Source organism: Ctenopharyngodon idella, chromosome 5 (assembly GCF_019924925.1).
Source record: "Ctenopharyngodon idella isolate HZGC_01 chromosome 5, HZGC01, whole genome shotgun sequence".
Lineage (NCBI taxonomy): Eukaryota > Metazoa > Chordata > Actinopteri > Cypriniformes > Xenocyprididae > Ctenopharyngodon > Ctenopharyngodon idella.
In genome coordinates, this window is record NC_067224.1 from 35,757,116 (window position 1) to 35,770,280 (window position 13,165).

The 13,165-nt window shown below is 37.7% G+C and overlaps 1 protein-coding gene across 3 annotated transcripts in view; it reads right to left on the bottom strand.

The window, feature by feature from the left end:
* The window catches only part of srrm4 (serine/arginine repetitive matrix 4), a 58,745-nt gene that overhangs the window by 3,305 nt on the left and 42,275 nt on the right, over nucleotides 1–13,165 (bottom strand). The window contains exons 3-12 of one of the 3 annotated variants that reach the window (XM_051894170.1): nucleotides 9,734–9,823; nucleotides 9,143–9,214; nucleotides 8,998–9,024; nucleotides 8,466–8,516; nucleotides 6,385–6,459; nucleotides 4,465–4,603; nucleotides 2,165–2,493; nucleotides 734–913; nucleotides 517–621; nucleotides 259–387 (exon numbers count right to left, since the gene is read on the bottom strand). In XM_051894170.1, coding sequence (XP_051750130.1) covers nucleotides 259–387; nucleotides 517–621; nucleotides 734–913; nucleotides 2,165–2,493; nucleotides 4,465–4,603; nucleotides 6,385–6,459; nucleotides 8,466–8,516; nucleotides 8,998–9,024; nucleotides 9,143–9,214; nucleotides 9,734–9,823 — 1,197 coding nt within the window. Of the gene's footprint in view, nucleotides 1–258; nucleotides 388–516; nucleotides 622–733; nucleotides 914–2,164; nucleotides 2,494–3,188; nucleotides 3,205–4,464; nucleotides 4,604–6,384; nucleotides 6,460–8,465; nucleotides 8,517–8,997; nucleotides 9,025–9,142; nucleotides 9,215–9,733; nucleotides 9,824–13,165 lie in introns of those variants that run through there. The other 2 variants (XM_051894172.1, XM_051894171.1) reach the window with 2 other exon arrangements.

Genomic DNA, 13,165 nt, shown 5'->3' on the forward strand with positions numbered 1-13,165 from the left:
TTGCTAATGTTAAATATTTAATATTTTTTGCTAATTTGATAATGCCTTTATCTACCAATTAGAGTGTGCTCTCAGCTCAGTTTATACATTTTACACTGTTTAAATCCATTCTGAAGATTTCTAAAGATTTTCCCCCAGAATCAGCAAAGAAAAGTGTGGGAACAGTATGTAGACTCTGTCTGGGTTAAATGGTCTCCAAAGTAAGATCAGCTTTCTGTTGGATTGTGTTGTAACACTAGTAGTTCTCTAAGAACAGACCTTGTAATTCTACGGGCTTCCAGGTGACTGGGGGAATCTCTTCTTCTCTTCCTCATTGGGGAACAAGGTCTTCTCCTGCTGTGCTTTCTACTCTTGCAGGAACTGCAGTCTCTTTTTCGCTCTCGAAACCTTTTCATCCACACATAAAAGAGATGTGAGCATGTATGTGTTCAAAAACAGATTTCAGCAAAATGCCACAGTAATTGTCCAACAATTATTTTAGATAAAATTACACATCTCCTTTCAGCTAAAAATCACCTGTCTGTTGTGCACCGTGAGTAATTTAGACTGCGGCAACTGCTCACACTAGACAAACTGTCTCTCCGAGAATCCAGCGAATAACTGGATGAACGGGAATATGATCTGTAAATGAGCCGAGGGAGATGATATTGTCAGATACAAACATATGAGTTTGTGACTAAATCAAAAGCTTAAATTCAGAGTTCCTATAATAAACAGCGGCTGTGTGACCCACCTCCTCCCCGAGGACAGGGATCGGCTTCTGGAATAGCGCCCTGAGTATCTGCTTTGGGATGATATGCTTCTGCTGCGGGACCTCGTTCGATCCTGATATCTATTATAAGACGGATTCCTATCGGTGACGAGACCCAGAGGCTGTGTCTTCTCCAAATCAGCGTACCTGCCTGTTTCTTCACTGCAATTATAAGAGGGAAATTATTTTAGAACTTTACTTTATTACTTCACAATATAAGTGACAGGAGATCTGGATCTTTGCAGAGAGAGTCTGCACTTTGTATCAGGGTTATTATAGTTAGCCAGATCTAAAACACAAAATCACTAGTGGGGAAAAAAAAAAAAAAACAACAACAACAAAATGACTAAAACCAAGTAAAATTATAATGATTAAAATCTAATTCAAACTATTAATAAAAACTATAATAGTATCCCAGTGATACTAAAATATAGGCCTGGGACAATAAATCAATGCATCGCGAATTGAGAAGTGACTCTAGGCAATACTGAGATTTTCAGAATGCAACGCGATTCTCTCTCGAATCGATTCTGAGCTTAGTTTTTAACAGTAGATGGCACTGCGTGCTTTAGAAACAGCTGTACTCTGCTTTCTTCCAATTCCTTACACTCACCACTTCAACCTTCTATAAAATAATCATTCATAAAGTTCAAAAAGGTTGAAGCAGAGGGTGTCTGCAGTGGGCTATTTACATTAATCTTATGTCATAAAAGCATTCTGAGGTGCAAGTACATTCTCAGACTCAGCCGAATGCATGAGCACTCTTCAGCGCTCTTCTTCATGAGCATTTGAGTGTGTGGCAGGGTTGCCAGGTTTTCACAACAAAACCTGCCCAATTGCTACTCAAAACTAGCCCAATGGTGTTTCAGGGGGGGTCCCCCAGTAAAAATTTCATTCCGGGGGGTAAAATCCACATTTTTGGCAGAGTTCCCCTGGTAAAATTCGCATTCCAGAGGCTAAATATCATGTTATGTGGGGTTGCTTGCACCCCGCGGACATGAAAAACAACCAAAGGCAGCAGTGTTAAAGTAGCCCAATTCCGCGGGAAACACTGGAGTGCAGTTAAAAACAAGCCTAGAGCGCCATCTGCTGCTCAGAATCAAATAGAGAGAGAATGGCAATGTATTCGGAAAATATCAGAATCGATCCACGAATCGCAATGCATCGATTTATTATCCCAGCCCTACTAAAATAACACTGCTCTATATAACTCTTGTTTTGGCCATTTTATTTTATTTTATTTGAAAAGTCGCTCATCAGTGGTTACATGTTAAGAGTGAAACGGAAGCCGAACCAACAACCAAAATTCTTACATTGGAAAGATATTGTTAATGTACTTGTCATGGTTTAATGGCATGTTAGTGCCATCAAAATACAATTCAGACAGATGTAAAGTTGACAAAACAGCCTCACCCTTTGAGCTTGTTGAAGACAGAGCTGTGTAGGGTATTTTCTCTGAGTACTGGTTTACCCAGAGAGTCATAGCTGGTTAGTGAGTTGCCTGAATCCGAGGCATTGTCCCCATCGGCTAGTCTAAGCTTCTCAGGACATGTTAGATCCTGACAAGAGAACCTTCCATTTCTGGTAACTTTTGACCTTGTGATGCCAGTTTTACTTGACGGTGGAGAGGACGTGTCATTTCCCGAATCGTAATCTGCCTGACCTTTGCCCTTATTGGATATTGAGTCCTGGACGATCATCATTTTGTTTAAACCCTCAACCCCAGGACGTGATGGTGAGACCTGCAAGCAGACAAAGCAAAGTTGTTGTTTTTCTAAAGAAAAACAAGACCATATCATTAATCTGCTACCTGCATGATGCAGTCTGAGTACTCTTTTAAAGGCACATATGTCCCTACAGAGCACAGAGAGGAAATTAATCAAGATTTTTTGGGACAGAAACTAAAAGATTAAAAACCGCCATGCAAATCTGTTACATGCGAGAAATTTGAAAAGAAAGGAGAAGAACAAAGCAAGAACTCTTACAAAAGAAACTAATGAAAAAGAGACTGAAGAGAGAAAATAAACAATGAACCAATGCTAATGAAAAAGGCAAATTAAAGAAACATTCAGATCAAAAAGAGAGAGAAAAGAACCTACATGAATAAACTTCCAGCTACTTTTAAGTCAGAAGAAAGAGAGAGTAAAAGGAAACAGAAATCCCCAATTTGAAAGTTGCTTTCCTTTAAAGAACATTAAACAGACATCACAGAATGGGCTTACGTTAAAAAAAAAAAAAAAAAAATATATATATATATATATATAATCATATGAAAAGGGTTGCAGACAAAAGAAATATCTCCATCACTCTAACTATTTAAAATCCTTGAGAATAACAAAAAGAACATGTTTCAGCTTTAGTCCCCTGTCGGAAGAGATTTTACAGTCCACCAGCGGCCTACAGTAAGTCCCTAAATCTGCGGATAGCATCGACTTACCAATCAAGACTTCCTCCTTAAGTAGGTAAGGTGTAAGAAAAAGGGAAGAGCGGGTGACATAAGTGCATCATTAGAGTGGTAAAGTGCAAGAAAAAGACAATAACCCTCTCTTCTTTGTTGTGCACCTGTAGGTCTTAAATTAGATCTCATTTTCTATTGTGGGACTGAAGGAGTAAATTTAAATAGACTCTACATCCTAAACAGAATCTTTATCCTTTATAAAAAAAAAAAAAAAAAAAATGGAAAGAAGCTGCTAAGTTTCAATAAGATTCTAGTTTGCTAATATGGTTTATGGTGGAATTGGCAAAAGTCTGATATAACCCGGTGGCCATTTGTAATGATCTAGCTAAGTATGAGACTGAAACAATTATATGCAGGTTTATATATTTTATTTTGCAGGGCATCAGCTTTTTGCAAACTTCAGTATATGAAACAAAGCGCACCAGTGCAAAAGCATGTTTTTGGGGGATCCATGTCAGGGCCAACAGAGCAATAAAATTTACCTCAAAAAATATATTTTTCGTGAAAAAGGAGACTTTCGTACAAAGATGTTTATGACAACGTCTATGGAATATTTTCTTCACACTATGGACAATCTTTAAACATGACGTTATGACATTATACAGACTAGGCATTCTCTGGTTCCCCAGGACCATGTTCTTTATGTAATAACATTTTTATTTATTGAATGATGTTTGATATTTCTGGTTGGAGTGGATGCATTTAGAGTGTGGCAGTAGGTTGCGTGTCACTTTTAACAAGTGTAATTACTGAGAGCAGAAAACACTTGAAAACCACTCTCATTAAAAAGTTAATTAACTTAAGTTTAAATTGTGTGTCAAGCATGTGCGCAATATGCAAATCACATGTTGGTTAAAAATTCTAACCACAAAAATAACCTCATTCGAAGGCATTGCTACAATGATGATTACTGTTCTTATTAAAAATGAGATGGCAATGCAATATTAGCCAATTTACAAAACAAAAAAGACTGTAGAAAAACTTGGTATAACTATGGCTATTTTCAGTCCAAATCCTATCCACAGTTATTGTGAAAGAACTAAAAAACAAGCAAACAGTCACATAATAAATGTTTCTCCATGGGGGGAAAGATGTGCACTAGCTGACTTTCAAATGCATTAGTTTAACAGGTAAGTGTAAAACAACATTTCTTGACATCCATTAAGTAAAAAGAAATCAATGGTTTCACAAGGGCCTTTAACAGATCAAGAGTTCGGCATTGTAAGCGCATCAGGTAGCCATCAGAAATACTTACGGTGCTTTCAGAAAAGTGGCAGCAGCACTTAGAGGAGATTTTATTGGTCAGCTTGATTGCCGACCTGCATGCATCGCCTCCATGGACAGCTGATGAATGACCACCGCCTTGGAAACCAGATTTTTCTAAATCTTCATATCTACATACACAAACCACATAAAAACACTGTTAAAGGCCCCTTCACCTCAAGCAGAAATTAAAATATTTATATTCACATTAAATATACATAGTACTGTAAGTTGAACCATTTTAGCTTATCAAGGTGCTCACAGCACCTTTATAATAGCAGCAATAAAATCATAATGTGGGACAGCAAGAGTATAATAGTCATTCTTCAGTTTTTCCATTTAGGCAGTGAAGTGGAAAGGTTAGTCTTCCACAGGTTAACATATGGGACTGTCACTGGGAGCTTTTGTCTCTATCGATGTTATATTTCTGCTGAAATAGCAGTGGCAGAGAGATCCAGCTAATGTCCATTTACTTAAACAATTGGCAACAAGAAGATTTCTATTTTATTTTCTTAGACGATCGTCTAGTTCCTCTGATCTGCATAGGCTTAAGGTGGAATAAAATGGTTTCCTTTGAAAGGACATGCCAATTACACCAGCTCAGGACATAGATTATATGTAATAGGTCTTTGGAAAGTGAATGAGGATTGGGAACTGATGGCCATTGTTCCTGTTGTGTGGTGTGAGTGGGTTCTCTGTGCCTTTTCAGCTCCTGAAACCATTTAAAGCTTCACTGTGCTCGCCTTCTATAATGATTTCGTCCTTTGAATATCCCTACGAAATTCCAAATAATGGAGAGATCAGTTAGGGATTTAAAACCAATCATCTCCAGCTTAAGATTATTTCAATTTGAAATTTGAGCTTGCTCTTCTGCGGTCTCAAAAAAGGCAGAAATTCTGTGATGAATGAATGAGAGTGGCTTTTTTGTATGAAGGACTGATGGAGTAATCAGAGTGATGACACCTGGGAGAGCATTTGAGGCCAATTTAATGCATGAAAAACTCTTTGTCTGTGATTACTCTGATGTGTTCATCTAACTCAAAATGTATTTTTAAAATACAACTTTGACCCAGTACAAAATGGTCTTATTTTACATCTCATAAACTACACTCACTTGCCTAATAAGGAAGCATGTACTCCAACATCCTAACTTGTTTGAGCAATTGTCATAATATCTGTACATGGGCAATCAGCAGGACTGACTTTTATACGCTTTACAGTCAATCTTCACTGACACCTACTATCAAATAAAACAGATTTAAGCCTGAAACTTAATCACTCATCACTATTCCCTACAGTACCTCAACCCCATCACCCCACAACCCACTCCAAAGAGGCACAACTCTCCACTGGGGCGAGATCTCGAATTTCATTCCTTTTCCCAATTCCATTGATCTACACGCCAAATGTTGGACATCAGCTGTGAAAGGCAGATAAAAGAGTTTCCTCTGTGTCACCTCTACCTTTATCAGTCATCGCCACAGTGGCACTGGATGCTGACTGATAAGATAAAAAAACCTGTCTGGCCAGCATGAAGCCATGAATATCTCCAACCCCCAACATTCTCCCAAAAATGCCAACACTTTATTTTTTTGGAATTTTTTAAAAGTTTTGAATAAGAACAATCTAATCCATACAAATATGGGACTTCTTTAATTCTTTAATGTGGAACATTTACTTGGGGAGGCCAGGCTGAAAGATTTCAACCTATGATTTTATTCTATTCTATTCTATTCTATTCTATTCTTACTTGAATTTGTTTTAGATCTTTAGATGTGATGTTATAATGCCACTGATAGACTGGACAACATAGCAGCTGCCCTCGATTTTAAACTCCACCATGGAGTTACACTGAATTTTTAATTTAAATTGGCCTTCTCCCAATTATTCAGTTGTAAGGTCACACCTATACCTGTTTTCCATGCAGGAAGAACTCCTAATTTCAGCTTTCCGGCGCCGGTGTCTGCGATGAGAGTGGCTCCTTGACCTGGAGGATAACCAATAGAGACATACATGCAAGAAATTAATTATCTCACCTGCATTTATGCTATTTGAATTTACATTACTTTCCCTTAACACCTCTTATTTTAATTTATCTTATGGCAGTGATAGAGAAAGAAAGAGAAAGCGATAGAGTAATTACGATGCCATGAGACAATAAAAATACATGACATAACACCCCAGCAAGAGTCAGGGCTTTTTGTGTGAATGTCTCTAAAGTGTTATAATTTAATGTGGCACATGTAAAACAGTGTTAATTGAGTCTGAAATGGAGACAGTTGAGTGCAGATTCACATGAGATTGCTGAGCGAATTCAATTAAAGTTCAAAATTGAATTTAGCTGCCCAACAAACCACACATTACAAAAGAGCAGAGAAGACCATGTTTAATGGATTGAGATTAATTAATACAATACATTTTAAACAGGTAGTTTAATACCTTTTATAGCTAGTACATTCTATTTATGTATTGTTTTCGAGTATGTTTTTTTATATAGCCTATATGTATTACAGTAGTTGCATTACTGATTTTATACTTTAAGGACACTGTGAGGAGAACAGCAATCATAACCCAATGTAATGTGACATATTCCTGAATAAAACAGAATATTCAATGAGAGAAACATTAACATTAATTAACATGATTTTTTCCTGTCCTGTGAAAAGTAAAGCTGTTTCAGGGGTAGAGATTTCGTTTATTTTTTATTTTTTGGAATATAATGTATACTACCATTTAAAAGTTTGCTGTCAGTAAGATTTAAAAAAAAAAAAAAATTAAAACTTTTATTCAGCAAGGATGCATTCATTTGATCAAAAGTGACAGTAAAGACATTAATTATGTTACAAAAAATGTTATGTATCAGTAAAACAGCAATGTTTTCAACATTAATAATAAGAGGAAATTGAGCAACAAAACAGCATATTGAAATGTCATCATGTCAAGGATCATGTGACACTGACTGGAGTAATGATGCTGAAAATTCAACTTTGCATCACAGGAATACATTACATTTTGAAAATATATTTAATTAGAAAACGGTTAATTTAAATTGTAATAATATTTCACAATATTAATTTTTCACTTTATTTTTGATCAAATAAATGCAGTCTTGGTGAGCATAAAAGACTTCTTTCAAAAACATTAAAAAAATTACAAATTATATCAATTTTGAATTTGAGTGCACATAATTATGCACAAAAGACCAGTAACATATTGAAAATGTAAAACGTTTTATTTTAAAACTATTTTTTTGCAAGTAACTGGTTGAAAATGTTCTTTCTGAGCATGAACACTTTTAATAAATAATAAATAACAATATCAGATGGAATAAATCAATTTTTGTAGTTAACATTCCTGACTATTCCCTGATTTGCCCTCAGCATCAGTATAATATAAAATGTAACAAATCAAGTAAAGACAAAGATGAGCTTATGTAAACAGTTTCAGTTTAAGTGCAAATCAGTTACAAAGGACAAAGAATTTAGAGTATTGGGTCGTGAAGCAAAACCACTTGAGAACCATTGATTTAACACACTCACAAAACCTGAAGGTTTTGAGGATCAGAAGCCCAGCGAGGCACTTCTTCCTTGCTGTGTGCGTAGCAGACTAGCGCCGTGAAATTGGTTCATGTTTCTGTCTCTCTGGCTGCTCGCCTGCTTCAGTGAGGAGCTGCTCTCAGACTGCACCAGCCCTCCTTCAGTTCGAGAGACCACACGACAAAAGCAGCCAACAACAGCACTCTCTGAGAGGAGCTGAGGTGCACTACAGAGCGGCTGTCAATACACCGTAATCTAATCTAGAAAATATGACTCTTGTGCATGAAGGGTCATGCAGGTGCTTTATAGTGTAGAATGCATTAAGCCTTTGACACTAAAGGATAAAGCACAGAGGAGCTTGAATATAACTCAATAAACTGTCAGTGCTTGAATACTTTCAACTGAAGTGTAAGCTGATGGGTTTTAAATAATTAAGGCACATTTTGAAATCACCAACCTCTTTTTATGTTTTTTCTCCTCCTTTCTTTTACGTCTGGGACTCGATCCACTGTAAAAGAAAAATAATTGATCGGGTTTAAACTAAAAGGTCGCATAGGAAAGAAAATTCACAAGTGAGATCTTCTTTGCTGTTTCTGCTACACAACAATGAGATTAAATGGAGAGAGCAAATGGAGACTCCTGCTTTAAAGATTTTATTCTGAAAAAAGACCCCAGTACTGTAAGTATAGATTCCTATATTCTTGCTGTATGTCAGTAATAACTTTTTTTTCCTGTCCTAAGGAATTTGAGGAGAAACATCTGAGACAAAGTGGATGCTTAAATAATTCATAACTGAGCTCTCCATTCAAACTCCTGAGCTATGAGTAAGGAACCTCTGAGCAATAAAATTGTCCCCCTGGGGAGCCATAAACTACATAAAGCACTTAACAATAATCAACAGGTATTATGTATATCGTGTGAAAATCACTGTGCCCTTTATTCTAGGAAAGAGTATAAAAACAAGCAAAATATTAAATAAATAAATTTACCTGTGCCTTCCCTTCCTTGAGGCAGACCTAGAGGCAGAGAGGAGATGGCTTTAAAAGCAGTCTTGACAAAACAACCACACCAAATCAGAAAAGCGTACTCAAAGCAAACCTCTAAACATGACCTGATGTGAAAATCAATCACTACCTATGTCGCTTCCTTTTCTTTGAGCTCTTCTTTTTCTTCTTCCTCACAGGTGATGGACTGCAGGAGGGAGATCTGGGAGAGATTAAATATAGCCATGTGTAATTAGCATGTACAACACGTACAAAATTTTGTTTTTACAGTAACGCTTAAAGGAATATTTCCCCATATTAGAAAATCTTGAAATATGTTCCAAAGACTTACATATAGTTGAATACACTTTCAAATAATTTAGAATATGATGCACAAGACGTGTGGATAAGTTTATTATTATTACTCCATCTGTGCTCTATATCAGTTAATTCAGATTATTTTAGGTTTTGAGTGAAGTCCTTTTATGCATCTTCCTATTTGTAAAGTTATTAAATTCCTTATCTTACATTATTTTTTATTCAGCAAAGGCACGTTGAATTGATCAGAAGTGACAGTAAATACATTATTATGTCTTAGACATTATTACAGAAGATTTTTATTTCAAATAAATGCAGTTCTTTTGAATTTTCTATTCATCAAAGAATGCTGAAAAAACATGTATCACAGTTTTCATTAAAATATCATTGATATCTCATGTGATCATTTGTTTTTAGGGCTGACCTGTGTCTCCTCCTCTTCCTCTGTGACTTCTTCTTCTTTTTCTTTGTTTTAGGCACTGGCCGAGAGGAAAGATCGGCATCAAGAGACACACTAGAAAAGCAAAACAATGAGAGAACACATTTTACAGAATCGGTTTATTTTCATTTTATAGGTCATTCAGTGACAATTACTCAAATTAAGAGCTTGATGAATGACCAGTCATACACTGTAAGTATGGTTGTGACAGTGAGGAAATTTGCCCACTGGTTAATTGATGTGTGACAACACCGGTAATACCGGTATCACCGGGAGGGGCGTGGAGAGTTCCCCTCTTTTGCACCTCGCTTTTAAATTGTTAATTTGAGTAAAAAGTCAAATGCACACGGCCACACAGGCATTCTTAATGGTGCGGAGAAGAGTGTGCATTTTCAATTAATTTCTATGGAAGTTGGGCTTCCACAGAATGAACTGAAAACGTTCCGCGCGGCCGCACCAATACAAACTATGAATGCCAAAAGGCTAAAAGTGCTAAAAGTTTAATGCTCTATCGTGTTTAAAAATAATGTACGCCCTACATTTAATCCGACCCTAAACCTAACCAATAGTGTTAACAACAGCAAGTGTGAGATAACAATACATTTGCTGAGGCAACCATGGATTTTAGCTTGCAGCCATATCACCCTGTAGCCCAAGACTGGTTGCCCACTGAAGCTAAGCAGGGCTGAGCCTGGTTAGTACCTGGATGGGAGACCTCCTGGGAAAACTAGGTTGCTGCTGGAAGAGGTGTTAGTGAGGCCAGCAGGGGGTGCTCACCCTGTGGTCTGTGTGGGTCCTAACACCGAAGTATAGTGATGGGGACACTATACTGTCAAAAAGCACCGTCCTTCAGATGAGACGTTAAACCGAGGTCCTGACTCTCTGTGGTTGTTAAAAATCCCAGGATGTCCTTCGAAAAGAGTAGGGATGTAACCCCGACATTCTGGCCACATTTGCCCATTGGCCTCTGTCCATCATGGCCTCCTAATCATCCCCATATACTGATTGGCTTCATCACTCTGTCTCCTCTCTCCACCAATAAGCTGGTGTGTGGTGGGTGTTCTGGCGCAATATGGCTGCCGTCGTATCATCCAGGTGGATGCTGCACATTGGTGGTGGTCGAGGAGATTCCCCCTTCCATATGTAAAGCGCTTTGAGTACCCAGAAAAGCGCTATATAAATGTAAGGAATTATTATTGTTATTATTATTATTATTATTATTATTCTTGCTTCTACAAGTTTTTCAAGTATTTTATCGTGACTCATGCTTCACAGGACTCGTAACTGAGTGCTCTGCATCATAAAAATAATTATTTACCAGCTGAGCGACCGAGCAAGTTTACTACATCAGAAAAGCCATACATATGGAGTTGGTTATGTGATGCAAATCTCAAAATAAATTACTTTACAAATCATGCACTATGATAAAAGTGTTTTGTGGTCATAACATAGCATTGTGAAAGGAATTGTGTGGAAATAAGTCTTTATTGATCAATAATCTGCCCCTGTAATCATAATTTGTGTGAAAAGGAATGCAAGTTGTTGGTGTTTTACTGCCACTAGTGTTAATTTCACCTTAAAACTTCAGTAAATGATTTGCTTTTGGAGTTTTACAAAAATGTAGGTAGAAGTTTTTTGCCTAGTGAGCCTAGGTTGGCAATCTGTCTCCCAAAACAACTCCATTTTCAAGAACAGAAAAGGCACATGGAAAAATAGAGGTTAAAGAGGAAGGATATAAGAGACAGCAATAAGGAGAGAGAGAGAGGGAAAGCAGCACGCTCGGACAGGTAGATGACAGGCAGCTTTTAAAATCAATTTACTTTTAGTGGCAACACTTCTGCAACAACAAAGCAGAAGATCAGAGAGAATGGACGGCATGTCCTGACTGAGTGGGACATGTGCGCCGTTTCAAAAGCACTGAGGTGTCACCTCAAGAGCGTCTTTTAAAGCCAATAATATAAAGGGGAGTGCAAGGAAGGATTTGAAGCTTAACAGAGAGATATAACACTGCATCTACTACTGAGAGTCTTCCTCAGGCAATTCTAATGCAATCATCAACAGGGAGACTATACTTAGACAATGGACATTTATATCACACATTTTCAATGTTTACTAAAGCACAGGGCGCAACTGTTATTATTGTGATTGCAGCAATGACACACCACTCTCATTTCATCAAGACAACAGAGAGGATCCAATCAAAAGTGGGCGTGAAACGCTTTACCGTAACCACTAATACTCTGGATTCAACCAGAAGGGAAGAGGCGAGCTGATCGAGTTAAAGACATTTTCCGAGCTAATTGCAAAGGTTACATTTCCGACCCTCTGAACGAAGAGGATTTATCGAATATAAAGACCGAAAAGCTGGAATGAGCAAACACTATTCCACTGCGCCTATCTTATTTAGCCACATCAAGTAATGTCCTTCCATCACTTTTAATCCTTTGAACACCCCCAAAAATCCATTAGATGCTTCAAACTCCCCAATCTGTACCATTCAAACACTGATAAGGCCCATGGAATGGAACAGCTGACCTCTATAATATTTTCAAAGGCAGATTTTCTGATACTCACCCTATTTATATCAAAGAGACTCATTTTAGCTTGCTATATTAAGCTTAAATTGCTCTGTGACTGAAGGAGCTTTCCTCATAAGAATTAGCACAATGGAAGTAGGAGGGATAAAACACTGAAAATGTTATTGCCTTCATAGAGGTATGTGTATAGTAAATAGCACTTTATACCACAGACTGTCAGAGTGACATGCATCTGACAGGCAGCAATGAAAATATAAAGCGTGGGAGAAGGTATACAGGATATCCATGACAAATACACATGACTGGTGCAGGTTAAAGGCACAGTAGCAGCGGCAATGAGATTTGCTTCTTGCGGCACATCGCTACAGCAGGATAATAATATTTCATAGACACAGGGGAGTGCAGTCCGTGACAGTCGATGAATTACAGACTGTTGTAGCTTTGGCTTTGCCCAGCCAGTCAGTGATTCAATATGAGCACTGAGAGGAAACCATTTAGATGGATCAAAACACAGACGGTGAGCCAGGCAGGCCGTGCAGATGTGCTCGCGGGGGATCGGGCCGCTTACTCGATCTCTGAGGGTGGAAAAGGCTGTTTGGTCTGATATAGTAAGGCAGTTTATCCAGCCATTTCTGCATTAGCAAGTCTGAAACGCATTAGAAGCTGATTAGCAGAAAAGCAAGTGCCATTTCTGCTTAATTAGGAACCTTTGTCTCACATTACACCCTCGGCACAAAGGCACACACACACACAAAGACACATAAACACTACAATAGTCCAAGATTTTTTACAGTTAATCTTGGTCCTGCCTTTTTTGGCAGACTAAATGAGATTTGGTTGGTGCAGTCTTAAACAAAATACAGAGAAGCAATTATGATAA